This window comes from Oscarella lobularis, chromosome 7, assembly GCF_947507565.1.
Source record: "Oscarella lobularis chromosome 7, ooOscLobu1.1, whole genome shotgun sequence".
Classification (NCBI taxonomy): domain Eukaryota; kingdom Metazoa; phylum Porifera; class Homoscleromorpha; order Homosclerophorida; family Oscarellidae; genus Oscarella; species Oscarella lobularis.
This window is the reverse complement of record NC_089181.1, coordinates 2,886,031-2,906,982: the sequence shown is the minus strand read 5'-3', so window position 1 is coordinate 2,906,982 and position 20,952 is coordinate 2,886,031. Positions and strand designations below refer to the sequence as shown.

The following is a 20,952-nucleotide window of genomic DNA, read 5'->3' as shown; positions in this document are numbered from 1 at the left end:
AATCAGGACACCAACAGTTGGTTCCTTGTCCGCCTTGAGTATCCAAGCGTCAATGACATGCTTGGCCTTCACTCTATCGGGACCCTTCATCTCCGCGGTGTCAATACCCAAGTTAAGACCTAGACCTTGCCACTGATGAGCAACCAATTGGCAAACTGCATTTATTAGGCATTTGTTGTCAGTGAGGGAACTGTCGTTCGGTGGAAGCCCGTCAGGTGGATCTGAATAACCAGTCAGGACTCAGATGTTTGGAACAACTTGCCGGTTGTCATTGCTCCGTCACAAAGACGCCAGAAGCGGCCAGAAGACGCCCCTGTATCTCTCGCGCTAAAACAACTCCGGATCTAAAAGCTACGGGACTTCAGTATGGGCGTTAAAGGATTGACGCAGTTCGTCGAGAGCCGTAGAGATCTCTCCTCGCGGCGTCGCTTTAATCCTGTCGACTTAGACTGGAGAACGAGACGCTCTCCACCGCGAGATCTACTCGTCGTTGACGGAAATTCGCTCCTTCGCGATTTCTACACGCCTGACCTCGATTGGACGTTCGGCGGCGAGTGGCTCGCCCTGCGCGACGCGGTGCACGACTTCGTTCGTCGCTTTCGTCGCGTCGGCTTCGATCTCGTCGTCATATTCGACGGCGCCGTCGAAAAGTCGAAGCGTCGCACGTGGACCGAGCGTCGACGAAACGAACAATCGAAAATTCAGCGAATTTTTGACGTCATCATCACCGGTGGAAGACGCCCGGATAACAGATTATGTCTCCTTCCTTCGGGTCTTAGTACTTACGTGCGCGCGGCATTGACGTCATGCGAGTGCACCGTCTTAAATTCGTTTGGCGAAGCGGATCGCGAGATCGCGCAGTACTGCATCGATCACGACGCCTACGGTGTGCTAGGTCAGGATTCTGACTATTTCATATATCCTCTAACTCGACACTTTGGCACGAAGAATTTATCCGTTCGGGATAGGGAAGTTGTCATGGTTGAACATAATCTGGGAGCTATAACTAAGGCGCTAGGACTCGAACTGAGCCGACTTCCCGTCTTTGCTGCGTTGTGCGGCAACGACGTGCTCGACGTATCGATCCTGAAATCGTTTCATCAGCGAGTGACCAATAGCAGTCACTATAGCGGCAGCGACGCCGTAAGAGCAGTTGCCGAGTTTGTCGCTCGATTCCCGAGTTCAATAACAAACGAAGAAATTGGTAGGATGGTTCTGAATAGGAAATACATGGATCGATTCAAAGCTGCTGTCGCTATGTATGACCTTCGCAGGGATAAAGATTGCGCGGCGGAGCGTAGTCCCGTGTCTTCAATTTCAGCCGATGTATTGGCTCTGGCTAAAGAGCGACATTATCGTGCCGAAAATTCTCATCTGGTTTATCCGCTGATGCGCACGGCTGAAATCGATATTGGCTCCACGTTGGAGGACCCGTTGAACCGATGTGGTCTACCCGACTCGGGGCTGCTGCTTCGGTTGATACGTCGTCGCGTGTATGGACTTCTACTTGGTGTGAGGAGTAGGAGGAGTTCCGCGTCGTCTGAGGAACTGATTATCGGCGAGAACGCCGCACACGAATGGTGCGTCTACAGGGGAAACGATCTTCGAGAAGCGGACGTTGTCAAAGCCGATCCGCTGCCGTCGTCTGTTGCGTCGCTCGACGAACTTTGGCTTGGATCGCATTCTGAAGCCAAACGTCTGAAGGCTTTTCTCTACTGCATGGGTTGGGAGCAGCAGATGAGAGACTTGGAGCTTAGAGATTGTCATCCTCATCACTTGATTCTCTGCACAGTTCTTCATTTCTTCATTGACGAACGCGTTCTTTATGATTACGAAATCGACGCTTTCTTGGCTCAAGCTGTTGATCTCAAGTACTGTCGGGTATCGGATTTGAGACGAATGGATCATTTTTCTCGTCTCGATGCTCGCGCTGTCCATTTGGGAGCTCTTTTCATGCGCGCCGTTTACGTTGCAACGTTCGCCTACAACAGCTGTGGCATGGTTTGTGATGATAGTGTGACGAGTCCGTGGCACTTCTTTGACGGCGTTCTGTTTCACTGCAAATACGTGGAAGCGAAACGTGGGACGCCTCTTGCTCATTTATGCCGCTGTAGCAGAGTGGGTTCCGGCTCAATTGTCTCAGCTCCAAGTGTGCTATTTTCTATTCTGTTTTAGGATGCTTTTTATTTGAAGGACTTTGTCACGGGAAGAAGTGCGTTTGGTCGAGATCGTTCCAGACTCAGCAGAAGGCATGTTTTCGGTATGACAGCCTCCATGTCTCAATTCACTTGTATAATATGTTTTTCCGCAGATTGATTAATTGAGGAATTAATTAATATCGCAACGTTTGTAGGAAAAATGCTCTTACCTCGCGCTGTATTTGCCCTTTCTAAATGGAAATCGTCCGTCGGCGTTTTTGAGATTTTGAACATCGCCTGGAATTCGATTTGTGACCGCTCGCGAGTGAGCTCGAACGCTACAGGGATTCAGAAGATGAATGACGACTGTCGGCATGTCAACAAACCCGGCTCCTTACTCATTCGAATGGCGAAATGGCGGGACGGCACAGCGGTAACGATAACGTGCGCTAACCCTACTTCGCCAGTGGCTGAGCAGAACTTCAACGGCGTCATGCAGGCCGCCGCCTTGGCTACAAAGGTAAGCGGAATCCTAAAAAGCAGCGCGACACATTTGTGAAACGCTCGGGGGCCCTCGACGTTGCAAAAAGATCTTAGGACGGTCACATAGGAGTTTTGCGTTTGTGCAATTTTTCGGAGACGAAGAGGTTGACTGCGGTCCCAACGTCCTCGGCAGAGACGGGTTGGTTCAAGAGACCACGGGGTTCGCAACTTAATTATAAGTCGCAAACCCCTAAAAGGCCATTGTATGCCTCCTGTGGTATGAGGCAATATCGTCTAAACGGCCACCTCTCCTGGGCACGAGGAGAAAAACTGCCCACCCTATGGCGTGCATCTTTGAACAGGGGCTACTATCTTTATTGGTAGTCTTTGTCGGAGAACGATGCCTACATCGAAAACGTGCCTGCATGCGTCTACAGAGGACGGTAGCAGGGACACATCAGCTGTGGGGACTGCAGCTCTCCGTCAGGATTTATCCGGTAAGCAGATTCATCGCCTCATATTTGGCTAAGTGTGTTTTTTAGGACTGGGGGTCCTGAGCATGACCCTGTCATTAAAAAACTGCTCTACCGGGGTCCCGGGCATGACCCCATTATCAAAAACTGCCTCGCAGGGGTCCTGGGCATGACCCCGTCAAAACTGCCTTTGCACGAAACTTGAGGAGACCTATGCATTTTTTTCAAATTTATTAAATAAAGTGACCGTCCCTTCCCTTGTCTACAAGTGAGCAGTTTTTGATGACGGGGTCATGCTCAGGACCCCGGCTGAGAGCAGTTTTTTGATCACGAGGTCGTGCTCAGGACCCCATCTCCTAAAAAACGAACGTTAATAACAATGAACACTGCTTTCTGACATAGTTACCTGTCTCTTTGTGTCCTCTTGCGTTCGTCTTGATGTGACTGTGCGGAGCTTCGTCTTGCCGATTCACTTACTTGAGACCAAGAGATGGTGGTAGTACGATAAAGAACGCGTCCTATGTACTTTACATCTGTCATTTAAATTTCCGTGAAAAAGCGTATCGCGCTTAGACAATCCCTAAATCTTCCTCTAACTGTTTGACTTTCTCTCGCATAATTCTCTAACGAACCCTTCAATTCAACTGAAAAAAATACAAAAAGAGCATGGCTCACCTCATCAAGTTCATTTTTTCTTCTCTGCATGTGTGACTCAAAGACAAGCTGTAAAGCCCTTAAGGTACACAACCATAGTTAGCACTTGAAGGTTCGCCTCAGAACGTTCTCTTTACCTATTACTATATATTCCTCTGGTCAAGATATCATTTGTTAAATCTGAAATAAACTCCAAATAAAGCAGTTCTTTGTCTCTAAACAATAACAATCGATACGGAGAGGTCAAAATATTCCAAGTGACTTTTTACTCATTCTGTTGCTTCTTCAATGTTTCGTCAAGCCGCTGCTCGTGAAACTCGCTAACGCGACCTAAACTATTATTGAATACATTATTATTAGAACCTCATATGATACACAGGACAGGTTTTGTACCTTGTCAAACTTCGATGAGACGCCATAAAACTCTCCACGTCGTCTTTATCTCCATTTCCATCTACTCTTTCGTCCTGCACTTCCTCTGTCCCTCCCTTTTCGTCCAAAAGCTTTTTCTCCACATCTTCTGTCATCATCTTTTTCTGACTCCTCGATTGCACTGGAATGGCACCGGAGGGATCACTCAGACCATAAATGCCAGCAGGTTTCCACGCCGGCAACGTTCTCGCGCTATCGGCGCGTCGACGACCCTCATATGACTTCAAGACATAAATACCGGGACGAGAACGCTCCGTCGAATTCTGAGCAGAATCCAAATCAGCGTTGACTACCCAATGTCCTTTATCATCCTGACCAGAATCTCTTGCCAACTACAAACATGCCCTATAGAACAGTACTGTATTGAATTTTAGTCTCCCCATACTCACAGTTACTGCAGAAAAAGGACGTCTTTTTAAACTCCCTTCTTTCTTATCTCGATCTCGCACTACAATAATTAATTAATTAATTAATTAAAAGTTTAGAACTCGCCCAGCAGCCTTTGCTCACCTCTCACATCGGACAGCATTGCCTTGGGAGTGGATGTGTCGACACTCGCTGTCCCCGCCCCCACCGGAAAATTCATTTTTTGTTCTTTGTCGTTGGTCGCGATCGACTACGCTTACGTCTGGCGTTTCTTAGTCTATTGTAATGTGCAGTCATGTGATCGTCGACGAGCTGGCGCCCTCCCAAGGCCACCGTCTTTGGCGCGAAAGCTGAAAGAGGGCCCGTTCTCCGCGATTTCTCGCATTTTCGATAAGTATTACACGTACCGTTGCTTTTTAATGCCATTCTGTCATCGGTGCTCTTCCAATTGCGCAGTTTCGGTTTGTTTTTCGCCTGCATTCGCTAAGGCGACGCGAAGATGTATCGGTCCCGGATGCTAGGAAAAATCGCATTCATTCGACTCGGCTGTATCGTCTACCCATTCGCGATCAATCAGATTCGACCCTTCGTCGCCCTCAGCATTATTTCGGTCCACAATAACGGCGCGCTTGTGGCGTTTCGACGAGAAACAGCACCTGAAACACGAACGTTCCCAAGCGCCGATCTTCGTTTCGCCATCCGAACTGTCGGACGAATCCTCCGAGCTACTCTCGTTCCAATTTTCCATCGTTTCTTCGCCATTCTGTTCAGCGAAATTATCGCCGTCGACTCGGAGCCCGTCCCGATTCTGTTTCTCGCGATTCTGCCGCCACCGACTCATTTCGCGCACCATCTCTCGTCCCACTTTCTTATCGCTATTCGCTTTCGTTGTTCGCATTCGTTCTAGCTTCGTTTCTAAAGCCGGAGAGCGTGTTTTTCGAGAGCATCCAACGCCCTTAGGCTTACCCAACGAGTTTACGTGATCGTCGCCACTGGTACGGCTCGATAGCGGCGGCAGCGGGCCTACAGGTAACAGAATGCGAGAGCTTGTTGCGTTCGACGAGACGAATGCATCGTCGAAGCCGCCGTCCTCCATGTTCTCTTCCGTGACTTTGTCGCGACGTCCCGAATGTGCTGCGCCAATACAAAAATATCTAAAAATGCTGATTATGAAAATATTGCTCTGTTTCTATGAGTCTTTGTCTATGGGCGGCAAGTGCAGGTTAGATTCCTTCAGAGCTTGATCGCTGCAAGAAAAATTATGTATTTCAATTTTGTATTTAATTGATTATGTCACCATTCGTCTGGCTCGATGAAAGACAGTGTGATCGGATCGTAATCGCTGAGCATTGCTCCGATGATGCCGACGCCCTCTAGGCTATAGAGTGAAATTTAGTATTTGTAATTAGCTGCCAATATAATATGATTTACCTTTCTTTTTCGACCGATAAAATACGTGCTGGACTGCAGAGTAATAATATATTTCAGTTGAAGAAATTTATAGAGTAAACGGCTCCACCTGGAGTGCCTTCGATTTTTCTTCTGTCTTGCTACGTGATTTCCAAAAAGCCAAGGTGTCTTCTCTTTTGGCGTCTGCACTAGGACTGTCATCGCGGGAGACTTTGTCCTAGAAAGGAACGTGGTATAATAAATTTCTTTAAACCAATTATCCGTTTACTTCAATAAGGAAGGAACAATTCTCCTATTTGCAAATAGACATGACGAGCAGTCAACGTTTATATAGAGTTTTTTACCTTGAAGTCGGCTGGGCTTTTGACAACGACTTCGATCGTCTCAATTCCAGTAACTCTATAAGCAAACTCAGCTCGCTAACTAACGTCATTTCTTGGTTTTACCTCGATCGTCATCGGTGTTGCTGTCGCACAGACGAGAGCACATGTTAAACGTTTGGGTGCGAAACACTCTGAGAAAATTCGTTTTGTGGCATAATCAAAACTATGTCTCTTGCCTTCCTATCTCCTTGCAAATGAGTTCCCAGTGCTGCTGTCCAAACGTCAGCCAAGCAGCCAAAATGAGAAAGTCGTACACAGACTATATTTAGAAAGCCTTTCCAATGTGTTCCGTCTTCCAAATAGAAAGTCTACCTCGTACAGGCGCCGATCATAGTGAGATCTCGAAGATCTCCATCTTCCCGCTGCTGTATGATGAAAGACCGGCGACACGCTTTCTCCGAGGACCACAGCCGAATACGTATTGGCCAAATGACGACGTCTCTCTTCCAATTGCTGTCGAAGTTGGGCTAGATACATCTTCTCGGCTTTGCCAAGTTCGCGACTAAGAGGTGCACGTAGAAATAAAGTACGTCTCACTTCAAAAAATCTCTTCTTACTTTTCCATTCGTGCCTCTTTCTCCTCCAACTCGGTTGACTTCAAGAAACTATCAATGTAGCGGATTACGGCAATGAGGACGTCTTCAAATCCACTTGATCTACGAAAAATTAAACCTATGATTACCTACTAATTTTCTATTGAGAAACACACCTCATCAATGTGGAAACTACTTCCGCCATATCCGGATGCGAATTCTCGTATCGAAAAACAGCATCTAGGGTACATTTGATATTGGCTCTTTGCCCCCATTTTCCTCTCTACGAACCTTTGATATGATTGAGCGTTATCTTCTCCTCTTTATCTCCTTTTTCATCGTCGCTCTCTGCCGTCTTGTAGCGCGCTGTCCCCGTCCCCGCTACGTCCGTCGTCGCCGTCGCCATCATCGCCTTTTTCCGATCAGACTGATGATCGTCCGATTTGGTATTGAGACCGAGTGTCTCCACCATCGCTCGCTGAATGCCGTGACGCTTGTCGAGCGACGCGTTCTGCGGAAAAGTGGAGAGCAGCGCGGCGCCGTGTCTCGACGTGTCGCCCCTGGTAACAGAAGCCGGAAGCCAGGGCCGGTTGAGTTGCCTGAATAAACAAATGACGTCACAAGTAGAAACGGAAAAAAAAGGTTCGTTTCGTTCACTTTTCTTCGCTTTTATCGATATTCGGTCGCTGATAGCGCAGTGTACTACCATTTTTGCTCGATTCGCATTTCTCCGCCAGAGACTTTTGCAAATGTGAGCTGCACGTGTGCAAAAGAATAACTAACTTGTTGTCGCGTTCTCTCTCCTCCGAACCTCGTATAATCGAGACCAAAATGCCCTTTGCCACTTCGTCGTCGACGCTCGACGCTACTCCAGTCAATCCAATCGCCACCGCCGCTTCGATCGTCTCCCCCCGGCAAGTCCTTCCAAAACCAAACGCCGAGAGGCGGGCGGGTCATTCTCTGTGTACGTAAGTAGCGATCAGGCGATTAGCATTTCGTTAGCGCACGCACACTTACGTAACTTCGAAGAAAAATGCCTCTAAACGTCATTCGAGGACTAATTCGTGGCGCGCGGCGCGGCAATATGACGTCCAAACGCGGAAACAGAATATTTTATAAAGGTAAGAATCGTTTCTAAGCCGTTCAAAAGTAGATTGAAGAATTTCAGGACGAGGAGCCAAATCGACGGGCTACCATACGAATAAAGGTACGCACGACGTCGCAGTGCACTTTTTATGTAGATTCTAGCTCGAAACCTGCAGGAAGATACATAGTTCAAAGACAAAAAGTGCCGGAATTTGTCGTACCAGATTTGACGGGATTCCAGGTTCGATTGTCAAAATTTGGCCAGACTATGTGGGCGCCGAATTACCCTACCTCATTTTTTAGCTCAGACCTTACGTATCATACAAGACGCCGAAGATTTCTGGGTCTCCTTTTACTGTCGAACAATTTGTAGCTAGCGTAGATAGAAAAGAAACGGCCGTATAAATAAACAATAGAATTCAGTGTCACGCACGTCTATTTTCTTTTCTACGCGTTATTTGCAAGCGTCGCTTTCAAAAGTTCCAAGGCGTCGGCGAATTCGTCGATGACGTTGCGTCCCAATACGTCCCTCGTTTTCGCCACTTCGTCTCTTACGTTCGCTAGTACCGAATCGAATGGTGCAGACGAGTCAGATCTCTGCTTGATCTATAAACGAAATAGTTGTTTCCGCTAAATGCGGTGGTCAAATCACCTTTTCCACTAGAGCCGTCGCTCTTTCGCGTCCTGATCGAAAGTGCTCTTGCAATTGATTCAATTCGCTCAGAAGAAGTTGTTCGTCACTCTCTACGACGACGCCAGGCTTTTTCACGCGGACGACGCCGCGAACAGTACGTTCGTTTGCTTACCTTCTGACGATGCTACTGCCCTCGCCGTCGGTTCTTCAGCGGCTGCCAAATCCTCCGCCTTATCTACAATATTGCTAACATCAGGGGTCTTGGCTTCAGTTTGATGTCCTTGTGCTGCTTCGGCTGCCTTAGCTGCCCTTCTAGCGGCTCTTGCCTGTTGCGCCTTCCAAGCAGAAAAGACTATAGGCACGCGTACAGTCAGAGATACAATTCCTTTGTACCATAGGCAATGGAGTCGACGTCGTCTGCGGTTCGGGAAGAGCCCTGCTCCTTCTCTTTGTCTACGTAGAAATCTTTAGTTAGATGCGACGCAAGAATAGAGTGAATACTGGAGGCGATTGTTCTCGTATAGGAGCAGGCGTCGCTTCCATGGAAGAGCCGTCGACTTCCTTTTCCTTTTGAGACTTTGAAACTCTCAATCCCAACTAGAACAATCAAATAGGCGAATCGCTGTTAGCTGCGACAAAACACGCGCCGCGGCGGCGCATACGTTTTCCAGCCTTTTTCTCGTCTTCTCAACTTCCTGCGCCATCTCCGTCTTCCTTTGCTCCAGCTGAAATCAAATATTCTAGTGAAATTTGCTCTTCTTCCCTCAATACGTACATCTTTGGAAGAGACATTGGGAATGGTAGGCATCTTTCTGCCGCTTCGAGGAGAGACATTCGTCGTCTTTAGCGTCTCTTGCGCGTTCGTTTCGTCTCCTTCATCGGCGGCTGTTTCCAAACGCGTGGTGACGTTCTGCAAAGCGGCTGCTGGTATGCGCATCTGATTGGGATCGCTAAAAAATGTCCACGATATTCAAAGCGATCGCCGTTCCAATCCGATTACCCTAAGAGGATGGACTTGGATAGGAATCTCGCTGACAAACTGTGACGAAGACACGGCGGCGACGATTCGTCTTGCCTCGAAAGCGTTTTCTGGCCAAAAATTCGCTCGGCGACGGACGCAGTGAGATGCTCGAAATCGTTCTCGAAATTCGTCTTCAGAAAAGTCTCGCTCTGTTCAACCTCGTCGTCTGCGAAGAAAAAAAAGACGCGATTTACGTAGAGACTAATTAATTAAAAGTGAAAGTTTCATATATGTGTGTACCATCGCGTTTCAGCGACCGATTAGCTTTCAATTCTAACTTTAGAAATTAGCAAAGACCCCTTTGGAACTGGTATACCTTTCTCCTGCGATGGAGTAGGCAATTCGGGAATTTCGTTCTCTTCGGTCGACGGCTCGTCCAGTAGTTCGGAGTCCTGACGTTGCACGGATAGAGTAGGAGGCGACGTTATGGTAACTTCAAACCTAGATTCAGTTTACTTTTAACGAGACAATCGAGTCTACAAAATCATCTACGAACTCTTCTCCTTCTTCGCCGACGTTGCCCTGCGGATAGATGACCGGATTGTCCTGCACCGTTTCGTCGTCGCTGTCGTTCAGAGAGCTATCTTCGGGCGTTTCAAGAGGAGAACAAATTGCGGGAGCAGACACGCGTCTCTCTATAAGTTTTAACGAAGAAGGACGCTGCACGAAGACGGGAGAAATCTCTATCACAAAAGAGGTGCACTTGTACGCGTCTCACAACAAACCGCGTCGGTTTCTTCGGATTGTACAGAGGATGTCTCCACCTCAAATTCGTTGGCCACTGCCAAGGATTCCATTCCACCCCGCTAGACCGTTAACCGGTGAATAAAAGGCACAAAATTGCTTACAAAATTTCTTACTTGTGCCCATCTTCCTCTGGGTTGAGTAGCCGGCAAAGACGTTGCCGTTTCTTTACGTTCAGCAGCCGTTGTCGCATCGACCCCGCCGACCTGAAAGAAGGCGTCAGTCGTCGACGGCGTAAACGTGATAATAGCGACGCACTCGTTTTTGTGCCCACTGCGGTAGTCTACTTATGCTGAATCGATAGCCCAAGGGTGGGTGATCGTGAGGCGATGGTGCGACGTCGTCGCCGCCGGCTCCTTCGACGTCTGGGTTCCACGTCTCTTCTTCGTTTTCCTCTTCGCGGAGAATGTAGCCAGTGCTATATGTCTCTCTTCGTCTTTAGGATAAGAGAAATTAGGTACAGAATACGAAGACATTCTCTTACTTCATTCTTGCTGATTCTGCGGCAAGAGCTGCTACGCTATGCTGCTCTATCTCCGCCAGTCGTTCCTTCATCGCCTTGAAAATTAATACGTTTAATTAATAGAAAATGAAATAATGAGGAATGAAACCTTACATTTGTCAACGAAGGGGCCAGTTTCCAGACAAAAATGCAGCTGAAAAACAGAACAGGCAAAACCCATTAGAAAATATTACGCTTCACCTTCTTATTTTACCTATCAGCGGAAACAGATACGAGTCGACTCATGTCGGCGCTAAACTTTATATCGGTGATCACGTCTAAGACAAGACACGACGGTTAATAGCGCTGTGATTGAGGAAGCTGAACCTGAGTGGCCGTGCATCCTGGCAAGGCTCTCGCCCGAGTAAAAATCAAAAAGCGACAGCGTCTTATCTGAGCAGCTCGCTCCATAAATACCCGAACAATCCAACGCCAACTAAGAGAAGAGAAACAAATCCTCGCGAGGATTGCTTCCAACTCAAAGAAAGAAAAAAGACTCACTTTGACCAATGTTCCTTCGTCGGATCCTGCCTTATAGCTTCTCTTTAGTTTCCCGCTACTTATGTCATAAATCCTGTGTGACATCGCGTAGAAACTATAATAGCCATAGCTATACCATTCTCACCTCACGTTTCTATCTTGGCATGCCAAAGCGGCATATTTCCTTTTAATTAAAAACGAAAACGGCATTCGCAAAGAAATTCCCATACTCATTTATTGAATAGAATCTGACTTGTTGGAGTGAATTTTAACGTCGTAGAGGGTCGACTTGAGGGCAACGTTATGACACCTCTGAAACCTGCTCTTCGCACCCGGCTCCGACGTCTAGAAAGAAGAAGAAAAAAAACAGAGTCCATACCGAAACGAATCGACGCGATTTATCTCCTAACCGGAATCAGTTTTTGAAAGAGCAGGCTCTTGTCTGTTCCTGAGCTCAACAAGTAGAGATCGTTCTCGTAAACTATACGACCGATATTGACGTTTTAAAAATCGATTTCCCCTCTTTTTTCTCTCTCTCTCTCGCTCACAACTAAACTGAATCGCTGTCACCGCGCCCGAGTGATCCGCAATCGTCTGCACCAACTCGTAGCGATCGTCCACGTCGAAGACGTGGATGAGGCGATCTCGGCCCGCCGAAGCCAAATAGCGGAAACCTGAGATGAAGAGCGCCTGTGGTGAATAAAAATATGCACGTACATTCTCTATTGTCAACCTGATTCGGGATCCGAGTATTTGATGCTCATGACGTCAGCTTCGTGAGCTTCCAAATGAAGTCTTTCCTCCATTTTCACCAGATCAAAGACTCTATATATTCATATTTAGGAGTGATCTCTCCCCCTCCATCGTCGTTTTCTCACTTGAGATTGCCTGCTCTGTCTCCCAACGCCAATTCGAGTCCGTCGGGGCTGAGACACAATGAACGAACGCCTCGAGAAACATCTGGAGAGTCTAGTACGACATGGACGTTGGATTCCATCATGTACGTTTTGTTTCGTTCTACCTTCTTCGTCTTCGTTTTTCTGCTCGTCAACTGTGACATTTTGATCAAGGTATAATATTCTCAAAAGATCCTGCCGGGTAACGCCAACAATCAGAAAAAGACGTTTGAAAAAAAACGGCGTATCTTCACCTTGCAATAGATATTAGACGGAAAGCTGGCTCCACCACCGCTAACTAGAGAGCAAGAACTAGTCGTAAGTATCCAAGTGACAGAGCTGACTACTACCGTTTCCAAGATTCCAAAAGCGAACAGTGCCATCAGTAGAACCTGTTATAAAACTATTTGCAGGTAGAGCAATGCCTGGCTCAGACGAGAAAGGCTAATACAAACAGAGTCACCTATAGCGTGTCTATTGTCTGACTATCATTTTCACGTACTTCAATATTCCAGATGCAAGAACGATGAGATAGAAACGATCCGGACAGAGTGACCTGGGACAGATTTCCAATATTCCAAACGTAGAAGCTGTGATCCGAATAGACGACGCCAAGCTAAAAAGCGAGACATAGAGTAGAAAACGCCAAACGCATCCGTCACACGACTCACTTTCATATTGCTAACGTCCATTGAGAGACAAACGACATCGGGATACTTGGCCGGCGTTTGACTGCGGGAATATGAAAGAGAGCGATGATGTGGCGACAATGATGCATTTACTTACGCTCGTTTATCCTCTTCGGCTGCCGGAATAATGACTCCCAAACTGTGCGGTCTCGGCAGAGAGCAAATATATTTCAAAGTCGACGGATCGAATAACCTATAAGTAATACTGATAGGTCAGATGGGCTGCTCGCAATTATTCATTTTCCAGGTCAACCTAATGACTCCTTCCGAGCAACCGCATATCACGTAGGTCTCGGTCGCGAGAACGCAGCCGGCCGACGACACTTTGAGCTCGACGAGTTTTTGAGGTTCTCGTTTGGAATTGAATTCGATCAATTGTCCCGTTTTGGTGACGCAGAACGTGCTCGAAGCGGCGTTGCCTCGACCGCAGGCGACGGCCGTGAAACGCTGACCTATGTGCTCGCCTAGAATTCCATTTCTTCCGTGAAGAGGAAGAGCGAGGTTTAACTGGGGAGAAAGCGTCGTGGTCGCGTCCGCGCGGGTGGAATGGAAAGAAGGGTACTTGTTTTTTCTTTTGATCTGTGTTGAGATACCAGAAGCGAACGTGTCGCGTGCCGACGGTCACAAAATAGGCGCCGTCTTCGGAGAACGAGAGACCTCGGACTTTTGTCGATATCTTATTTGTGGCCACTTTGACGACTCCCGTCTATATATAACGATTAATTAATAAAAAATCGTCAAAATTTGAAGTCTGCTCTCTTCCTCTCTACCTTCCACTGCCAGACATTGACATTTTTGTCGTGTTCGTAGCCGACAGAGACGATATATTTCATATTGGGAGAAAAGGCCTAAAGGGATAGATGATGATCTATGCGGAACTTTATGGGGGCTACACAACAGACCAGACAAGAAATGCCGTGCTTGTGACCTCTCAACTCGGCGACTAGATTTGGCCCACTTTGGCTCGTTACCAATGACGCCATATCGTACACTCTAACGCAGGGATTGTGTCCACTCTGAGACCTTATATGTAATAATAATAATAATGCAGTGTGGTTCGACTCACTTCTCCCGTTGCCAAAAGTTTGCCATCGGGTGACAGTTCGATGCAAGACAACGGTTTCCTATGGACGAGAGGAGGACAAGTCCACGCCCACTTACAGTTTCCGTGTATCGAAACATTTCCTTTTTTTTCCCGAAGCGCTTACCTTGCCTGATTATGCACGTGGCGTTGTTTGTTCTTCTTCGCGTTGTACAAAACGGCGACACAGCTGCGTGGAAGAGAAAAAAAGGAGAGCGACCGATGTGACGTTCTCCAATCGACTTGACAGGTTCGATCGTTTTACCCGGCTGGATATGCGAAATATGTCGAATTGGCTGATAGGCACGAGTTCGTCGATGCCGTTATCCCAATCACTTTCTCCAATTTGATCTATCGTCGTCGTCGTTTTTTTTTTTTCACTCGAACCTCTTCGTTTTCGAGCGTTTACCTTCTCTTCTGACGTTCGACTCTTTCTTCGAACTCTCTTAATGATTTTCGTCGGACCAGAACGCTCCGAATCGGCCATCTCTTTTTACTGCGATCCGGGCGCTTCTGACGCAAAGCCCAAATATCAACGCGTCGTCGTCAACTGAAAAATTCGTCCGTGGTCGCCTAGTAGATGTCGAATTGGTTCTCTGACTTGGCTGGAAAGGCCGAAGCCTTTCTCGACAGCGTCGATCAGACGGCAGCGAGTAAATTGCAAACGCCGCCTCGTCGTGCGACGAACACGACGATGTCGGCCTCGTTCTCGACGGCAAATCGCGACGAATGGGAAGGCGGCAGTAACTACGCGACCAACCTGCCTCGCGTGCCAAGCGAAAACATCCTAACGACAAAAAGCGAAGACGAGGCAAATGGGGAAAAGTCGCACGTAGTAGAAGACAGAAGAGGCGACGTAACGGCCCCAAAGCCAGTTCTATCGATGACACGCCCCAAATCGACGCCTCAGTTTCCGCGACCGGACGCCACCGACGACCAGCTGATTGCTTTTCTGAATGCGCCTCCTCCCGCCGTCGCCGCCGTCGCCAAGGAAACGACGGCAAAACGAGGAAGTGAGGAGCCGGACGGCGGCGGGAAAGACAATGTTGAAATTTCAAGTCGAGATCCATCCGCGGCGCTGCGTGACAAAATTTCAAATTTGGAATTGGAAAATCGACTTCTGAAACGAGAAGTGGCTTCTTTGAACGACGAGCTGACGACGGCGGCGGAACGGAGTCGACAAGTGCACGCAGGTGGATTGTCATTCGATATTCCAAATGAATTTTTTGATGTTTGGATTTTCTCTTTTTAGAGTTGGTTGGCGCTCGCAAGGAGTTGGAACCGTCGAGACAAAGAGCGTTGCGCTCCGATCAACTGCTTCGCGACCTGCAGGGACGACAGGACGATTTGACGGCGACGTTGACGGCCAAGGATTCCCAGTTGGCTGTGTTGAGGGTGCGACTGCAAGAAGCCGACGAGAAGGTTAAGTCCTATTGCCAATCCTTGGAGACTTTGAAGAAAGAAAACGAAAGGTTTGACTGCTTCTTTGTTCAATTTGCTTGAGGTTTGACGTGACCTTGAAGGGTCGTGCGAGATCATAGTGACTCGAGTGGTGTTCAACATCAAGTTCTGGAGGAGTTGAGACGAAAATTGGAAGACGCCGAAGCAAACTTGACGCGAGAAAGAGAAAGTCTGACTATGGCGCAAGTGAGAGACGGTTCCAGGACGATAGCCAATGATTGAATAATTGTTTTCTCTTTTTAAGACGGAAGCGTTGGAACGGCACAGTCAGTGGGACGTCGAACGCCAGCAAATGAGCGAAAGTCTGAAAGACGTTCAGCAGAAGTTGACTGAAGAGAGACGGCGCGTGGCGGAATTCGCTCAGTCGCTGAAATTAGCCAAGGCCGAGATTGAACAGACGAGAAAAGAATTGACAGACTACAAGGAAAAAGCCCAGAGAATCCTCCAAGTATGGGAGGAAAAATCAATAATTGTTTGTTTCTACTGACCTTTTCTCTTAGTCTAAAGACAAGTTGATTGGCGAATTAAAAGCCGGCGATGACGGCGACGGCGAAGGAGAGTCATCGACCGGATCCGCCGTCGTTCGAGCTCAGCTGGAGCAGACGGAAAAGGAAAGAGATCTGCTGCGAGACGAAGTGCGCGGGGCTCAAATGCAATTGGAGCACTTGAGAGCGGAGATACAGGAGATCGAACAGCAGCAGCAGAACGAAGCCGATCACGCGCAGGGGCGAATTCGCGAGCTGGAAGACGGTCTGGAGGACGAGAGGCGACAGCGTGAAGTGGCGGAACAAGAGGCGGCGAGACGACGCGACGTGAGGAGCGAGGATACTTGCTTAGTCGGCTTTGAGAAGATCTCCGTTCGTTTGACAGGAGATTGAGTTCACGCAGACGGAATTATTCAAGCAGAAGTCCGCAATCCAAGTACAGCTTCAGGTGCGATGATGATTCTGGCGAAGGGGAGAATTCTTTTCACTTCTTTTTCCTCTGACGAAGGAGAGAGAGGACGAAATTAAGAAAATGCGACGACAGTTGAATGCTCGGTCGGCGTTGAATAGCAGTCAGACCGAGCTGGAAGCGCGAGTTCGTTCCCTGACAGAGAACCTTATTCAAAAGCAGACCGTCGTGGAGACGTTGACCACGGAAAAGACATCACTCACCCTCCAATTAGACCGAGCTCAGGTAGGTACCTATCTTTCTATTGACGCCTTTTGTCTTTGTTACCTCCTTTTCTCAGAGTGACTTGAAGAAATTTGAAGTCGAGGCCGATAACCAGAAGGCAAACGGCGGCTCGACGGTCGTTTCCGGCTTTAGAGAAGATGAAAGTAGGCATTCGTAGTTAAGACGTCTTGACAATCTTTTTCGAATAGATACGAGAATGAGACCGATTGCCTCGATGCTTTCTCCCGACTTCGCAACCGTAGACGATGAAACTCAAATAAAAAAGGGCGTCCGAAGAGCGGCTAATTCCATAGACAAATTTAGGTAAGAGTGAACGCATTATTCCTACCTGTTCTACTAGCTCAATGGTTCTGTGCGGATCGCAGTATTCGATTAGGTCGCTTCTTGAGACAGTATCCTATAGCAAGAGTCTTCGTCATCTTCTACATGGTAGGCTGATTAATTAAATTGAGTTATACATGTAGAGCGACTAGCCTTGTTTTCTTAGTTTCTGCTTCATCTGTGGGTCATGGTTGTTCTACTGACGTATGAACCTGAAACGCATGTATCGCCATGACGTTTTCGTTTATCATAATGTACTTATACAGCTTGAAATTACACTGTAAAAATACGCTGTAACAATCAAAGTGTCCTTGTAACAATACACTACAAAACAGAAACACCGAAAGGGGTGGTGATTATGAGAGTGTCTAGTACACTACTATATCTGCTTCTATAAAATAATCTGGGGCCCCAGTGTGCAGTTTGGGCAGAGGAATATCTAGTGATCGTCGCTTCCGCGAAATGTATCAGTATGAGTGCTAGGGAGAAAGGCATAAGTGGATGACTCCGAAAAGCCGGGAAGATAGGTGGGACTATCCGCCGCGTTCATCGACGGTGGTGTTCCCATTTCGTTATTAGAGGCACGGTGGGAAAAAGCAAGTGCCCTTGGAGATGACGCGCTGGGAACATTCGTTGGCACTGGACTAAAGCGCATGCCGGTCAATGTAGATGGACTAGGAAGATCTTGAAACGAGCGACGATGCTGCATGACTAAGACTTCTACAATAAAAAACTAAATTTAGTCTAAATAGAATTTTACGCGAAGATATTTACCGTTTAGTCGAAAGCCCCTGTTTCTCACCACTTGTTTCATAGACTTCAAATCCTCGTCCGCGTTCAGAGCAGTAAGCAAGCCAGCCAGTCGTTCAGCAGACTCGCGCGGAACGCGTTCCAAATGAAAACGAAGGAACTGGACGCACTCCAAGCGTTGGCGAGAATAAGCATACGCCTCAATTTCCGTGACGTCCCGAATGGAATAGTCGAGCTTGGCGGCCACCTGTCGCCAAGACAAGTACAGGAAAAGCCGCCCTTCCTCCAAGAGACTACCCAATGAGGATAGAAGAACGCACGAGGATGATGACGGAGGTGGTGGTCCAGGGGTCTGTACCGGCGGCATCGATGACGTCATGGCCGGTGACGGGGGACGGTAATGAACGGTGAGCTGACCGAGAACGTCTTCCCCGCCGCCTTCGCACGCCGTTTGACACGTCACGTCGGCGACGAACGGACGATCTGACGTCACGGGTTCCGTCAATTCGAGCGCTATACAAATCTGCGATCCGTTCACCACGTCGTTGCCACTGACCATCGTTTGACAGACGTTGCGCATTTGTCTAGCGACGAATTTCTAAAAAAAGGGGGGGGGAAAAACTTTATTGCGCAAAAGAGCGAGGAAGTGAAGTCGATACCTTCTTTCCGGGGGGCGAGTGAATTTTTGCGGTTCGCTCGAGATGCTCGGGCACGGTAACGTCGACCCACATGAGTTCGCTTTCGAGCGCAAAATACACGCAACTCGAACAGCTAACGATGTTCTCCCGTTCCGCTTTGAGTTCCTCCCTAAAGCGAAGCCTCTAGAGACGAAGGAAGGAAGGAACAAAGGGGTGAGTGACGAGTACAGTGAAAGCGAAACTGGAAGGGGGCCCTCTCACCTCTGCTTTCCCCTGCGGATCTTTGGCGACGTGAACGACGACGAACGCGGTCGTCGCGTCCATTTCGAGCGTCGCGAAGACCATGAGCGACTCGCGAAAACTCGTCGCATTTTCGCCGACGTATTCGACGACGCACACGCGGCATAATGACTCGCGCAAGACGTAAATCGTTCCCTCGTCGGACGCGCCGTCGAATCGCGACGAGGCCGTCTCGTCTTCCCAGCCGATAGACGACGTCTCGTCGCCGATGTGCATGAAGCGAAAGTCGTTAGACAATCGGGCGCAATCGCGAAGAGAAGCGAAGGCGAGACGAAAGTTTCCGCTCTCTCCGTGTCCCTCGCAATCGTAGATGAAGGACGCTAGGCGGCAGTGGCGTTCTGCAGCGAGTTTGATTAGCGACGCGTAGGCAGCCGCGTCAAAAACGGGCGTCATTTTGACGTCGACTACCGCCGACGCCGTCACAACACCCTCTTCAAGCGGCACGTAACTAGGCCTATTTAGATAACGACGCCGAAAAGACGCTTTTCGCGCGTGAAGAAGCTTGACGGTAAGAACGACGAGTAGAACAACGCCAAGGACGATGCCGACAATCGCTCCCGTTGGTAAATGGAACGAATCTCCTTCTATCGAGTTGTTAGCCAATGTGCTTTTGGTGGGAATCAAGAGAATAGGCCTAGCCGTCGACTGATGCCCGAATGCAGCGCGATCCATCATCGTGCGCAGGACGAAACGTGGCTGCACGATGGAAGCAGCGAGCTCCTCGCTCTCTAGATCATTGGAAACGACCCCACGCGCGCGCAATCGTTGATGTCATATCGAAATCGAAACTACACTACTAAGTAGAGTACAAACACTTAATTTTAATTAATCTATCGCGCAACGTTTTAGTAAATAAATTATTTTCTTACGCTATTAGTCCACTGCTTTGTATCTCCTGTGTGAAACTTCATATATGTCACTGTCAGCCACCAGTTGTTCCAAGGACTCTTTGACAACGGATCGCTGAACTTTAGCCAATTTGCTTCTACTTGCGTGCAAAGACGAGACAATGGATTCCAAGTGAATACCGTCTGCACAGAAATGATCTCTCGAGTTCGTATATGTGTCCCACATACCATCCTTTTGCAGTTCTGTAATTATTCGAAGAACAATAGGAGTCACAACGCGAAAATTCAGCACCTGCATCACATTGAACATTAGAAAGCGCAAAAAAACAAAACGCCTGCCTCGTATCTGTCTTCAATTAGATTGCTGAGGTAGACCTGGCCGTCTTCTGCCATGAGCATTAGAGCTTTTCTTAGCAACTGACAAATTTTGTCGTGAGCTAAAAAGTTCTAGCCAAAAAGCAGCTCTAAATAAAAAGTGGTCTCCTTCTCTCTCTATTGCACCTACGTCTTCTTTCAGTTGCAGAGTATGTCTGATAGCAAATACGACTACCGGTTCTTCTTTCAGATCTTTGAACAAAAACGTGCTTGCTTCTCTTCCATTCAAGTAGTCAAGAATTGCTTCTCTTGTAACAGAAACAGGATCATTCTACAGAGAACTACTACTAGTAGGGATGATCTAATCTAAGGACCAAAGACGCACGTCACTTTGACGCAAAGAATCCAATTTCCTAAATAAACGGTCGTCAATCAAAGTTGGTCTGCACGTTACTAAAACATTACCCGTGTTTCCCTTCCAATGCTTCCTTGGGCGGCATAAAAGGCTTTTTATAGACGGTGGCTTTCAGATGAATCAATTCAACCCAACGCCTGCATTCAGCATGAACGTCCCTTTCGACGCCTGACAGTACAAGATAAGGAACGAAACAATTAATTTCACGCAATAGAGATAGATAGAGAGAGCAAGTCAGGATACACACAGCAGCAGCAGTCAGTTGTCTTTGCCCTCTGTACACCGTGATCTTTCCTCGTACGGTAACAAGCTGACCCAGTTTCAGCTTGACAGTGTCGTTGTCCTCCTCCTCCTCGTCGCCTCGCAACCAATAGCAACAAGAGCAAATGCCAGTTCCATCGTCCACTGTGTAAAATCGAGTCGTTGCTTTCAGCGTTTCTGCCCAATCGATTACGTACGATCGAAGACGAGGTTCTTTGTCTTTCTGTGCAGCCGAACGACGTCGCCCATCAGCTCGACTCTGACGATTGGATGATTGCCTACGCAGTAGCATCCGCTGTACTTCGGATATTCCGGTATTTCCAAGACGTCTGCACAGTTGAGCTTTACGTACGACCAGTACAGCTTGTCTAGACCCCAAAATCGGGGAGGATACAGGGGGGAAAGACTCATGAAGATGAAGACAAAACGCCCTAGTGCGCTATAAAGCCGACATAACAT

General features: G+C 48.0%; 7 protein-coding genes across 14 annotated transcripts; 2 read left to right on the top strand and 5 right to left on the bottom strand.

Moving 5' to 3' along the window:
• The first annotated feature begins 366 nt into the window (after nucleotides 1-366).
• On the top strand, nucleotides 367-2,316 carry LOC136189096 (constitutive coactivator of peroxisome proliferator-activated receptor gamma-like). Its single transcript, XM_065976941.1, has 3 exons — nucleotides 367-2,118; nucleotides 2,176-2,212; nucleotides 2,312-2,316. Exons 1-3 carry the CDS (start codon nucleotides 367-369, stop codon nucleotides 2,314-2,316), a joined length of 1,794 nt encoding a protein of 597 aa, XP_065833013.1.
• A 1,003-nt stretch (nucleotides 2,317-3,319) lies between these two features.
• LOC136189229 (spermatogenesis-associated protein 7 homolog) lies at nucleotides 3,320-5,671 on the bottom strand. 3 transcript variants are annotated; one of them, XM_065977133.1, is made up of 11 exons: nucleotides 5,513-5,671; nucleotides 4,954-5,461; nucleotides 4,807-4,896; nucleotides 4,691-4,738; nucleotides 4,570-4,628; nucleotides 4,142-4,512; nucleotides 4,018-4,083; nucleotides 3,886-3,963; nucleotides 3,770-3,827; nucleotides 3,626-3,717; nucleotides 3,320-3,570 (listed from the first exon to the last, which is right to left on the bottom strand). In XM_065977133.1, the coding sequence occupies exons 2-10, from the start codon at nucleotides 5,024-5,026 to the stop codon at nucleotides 3,664-3,666; spliced, it is 897 nt and encodes a 298-aa protein (XP_065833205.1). In that variant the 5' UTR covers nucleotides 5,027-5,461; nucleotides 5,513-5,671; the 3' UTR covers nucleotides 3,320-3,570; nucleotides 3,626-3,663. The 3 variants fall into 3 exon arrangements, with proteins under 3 accessions (XP_065833205.1, XP_065833206.1, XP_065833204.1); XM_065977134.1 differs by having other exon boundaries at nucleotides 3,320-3,717; nucleotides 4,142-4,401; nucleotides 4,474-4,512; XM_065977132.1 differs by having other exon boundaries at nucleotides 3,320-3,717; nucleotides 5,513-5,670.
• A 7-nt stretch (nucleotides 5,672-5,678) lies between these two features.
• On the bottom strand, nucleotides 5,679-8,029 carry LOC136189217 (protein phosphatase 1 regulatory subunit 36-like). Its single transcript, XM_065977116.1, has 15 exons — nucleotides 7,890-8,029; nucleotides 7,684-7,832; nucleotides 7,530-7,628; nucleotides 7,164-7,471; nucleotides 7,049-7,112; nucleotides 6,897-6,995; nucleotides 6,652-6,841; nucleotides 6,516-6,598; nucleotides 6,403-6,470; nucleotides 6,301-6,355; nucleotides 6,225-6,248; nucleotides 6,066-6,173; nucleotides 5,978-6,010; nucleotides 5,844-5,924; nucleotides 5,679-5,793 (listed from the first exon to the last, which is right to left on the bottom strand). Exons 1-15 carry the CDS (start codon nucleotides 7,920-7,922, stop codon nucleotides 5,736-5,738), a joined length of 1,452 nt encoding a protein of 483 aa, XP_065833188.1. The 5' UTR covers nucleotides 7,923-8,029; the 3' UTR covers nucleotides 5,679-5,735.
• A 266-nt stretch (nucleotides 8,030-8,295) lies between these two features.
• Nucleotides 8,296-14,544, bottom strand: LOC136189202 (mitogen-activated protein kinase-binding protein 1-like). Of its 4 annotated transcripts, XM_065977095.1 has the most exons (40): nucleotides 14,415-14,544; nucleotides 14,271-14,356; nucleotides 14,133-14,195; nucleotides 13,991-14,048; nucleotides 13,827-13,940; nucleotides 13,695-13,772; nucleotides 13,487-13,630; nucleotides 13,178-13,431; nucleotides 13,022-13,117; nucleotides 12,907-12,967; nucleotides 12,738-12,851; nucleotides 12,586-12,679; nucleotides 12,490-12,533; nucleotides 12,361-12,430; nucleotides 12,218-12,308; nucleotides 12,073-12,164; nucleotides 11,888-12,013; nucleotides 11,750-11,820; nucleotides 11,593-11,684; nucleotides 11,485-11,523; nucleotides 11,361-11,433; nucleotides 11,187-11,295; nucleotides 11,074-11,137; nucleotides 10,974-11,013; nucleotides 10,842-10,915; nucleotides 10,616-10,793; nucleotides 10,474-10,563; nucleotides 10,339-10,419; nucleotides 10,110-10,273; nucleotides 9,930-10,054; nucleotides 9,854-9,886; nucleotides 9,593-9,779; nucleotides 9,368-9,542; nucleotides 9,255-9,317; nucleotides 9,094-9,189; nucleotides 8,986-9,045; nucleotides 8,765-8,927; nucleotides 8,611-8,702; nucleotides 8,392-8,564; nucleotides 8,296-8,331 (listed from the first exon to the last, which is right to left on the bottom strand). In XM_065977095.1, exons 1-39 carry the CDS (start codon nucleotides 14,490-14,492, stop codon nucleotides 8,406-8,408), a joined length of 3,891 nt encoding a protein of 1,296 aa, XP_065833167.1. In that variant the 5' UTR covers nucleotides 14,493-14,544; the 3' UTR covers nucleotides 8,296-8,331; nucleotides 8,392-8,405. The 4 variants fall into 4 exon arrangements, with proteins under 4 accessions (XP_065833167.1, XP_065833166.1, XP_065833168.1 ...); XM_065977094.1 differs by having other exon boundaries at nucleotides 8,296-8,564; XM_065977096.1 differs by having other exon boundaries at nucleotides 8,296-8,564; nucleotides 9,854-9,877.
• LOC136189210 (golgin subfamily A member 5-like) lies at nucleotides 14,539-17,304 on the top strand. The gene is made up of 11 exons (XM_065977105.1): nucleotides 14,539-15,198; nucleotides 15,258-15,477; nucleotides 15,529-15,652; nucleotides 15,711-15,914; nucleotides 15,967-16,278; nucleotides 16,337-16,399; nucleotides 16,460-16,645; nucleotides 16,701-16,788; nucleotides 16,834-16,948; nucleotides 17,011-17,074; nucleotides 17,133-17,304. The coding sequence occupies exons 1-11, from the start codon at nucleotides 14,586-14,588 to the stop codon at nucleotides 17,199-17,201; spliced, it is 2,058 nt and encodes a 685-aa protein (XP_065833177.1). The 5' UTR covers nucleotides 14,539-14,585; the 3' UTR covers nucleotides 17,202-17,304.
• On the bottom strand, nucleotides 17,204-19,400 carry LOC136189212 (uncharacterized). Its single transcript, XM_065977108.1, has 4 exons — nucleotides 18,616-19,400; nucleotides 18,376-18,537; nucleotides 17,741-18,314; nucleotides 17,204-17,686 (listed from the first exon to the last, which is right to left on the bottom strand). Exons 1-4 carry the CDS (start codon nucleotides 19,327-19,329, stop codon nucleotides 17,406-17,408), a joined length of 1,731 nt encoding a protein of 576 aa, XP_065833180.1. The 5' UTR covers nucleotides 19,330-19,400; the 3' UTR covers nucleotides 17,204-17,405.
• A 25-nt stretch (nucleotides 19,401-19,425) lies between these two features.
• Nucleotides 19,426-20,952, bottom strand: LOC136189222 (CST complex subunit STN1-like). Of its 3 annotated transcripts, none has more exons than XM_065977124.1 (7): nucleotides 20,691-20,952; nucleotides 20,283-20,637; nucleotides 20,203-20,230; nucleotides 20,008-20,148; nucleotides 19,842-19,949; nucleotides 19,731-19,794; nucleotides 19,426-19,685 (listed from the first exon to the last, which is right to left on the bottom strand). In XM_065977124.1, exons 1-7 carry the CDS (start codon nucleotides 20,950-20,952, stop codon nucleotides 19,528-19,530), a joined length of 1,116 nt encoding a protein of 371 aa, XP_065833196.1. In that variant the 3' UTR covers nucleotides 19,426-19,527. The 3 variants fall into 3 exon arrangements, with proteins under 3 accessions (XP_065833196.1, XP_065833197.1, XP_065833194.1); XM_065977125.1 differs by having other exon boundaries at nucleotides 19,426-19,794; nucleotides 20,283-20,400; nucleotides 20,476-20,637; XM_065977122.1 differs by having other exon boundaries at nucleotides 19,426-19,794.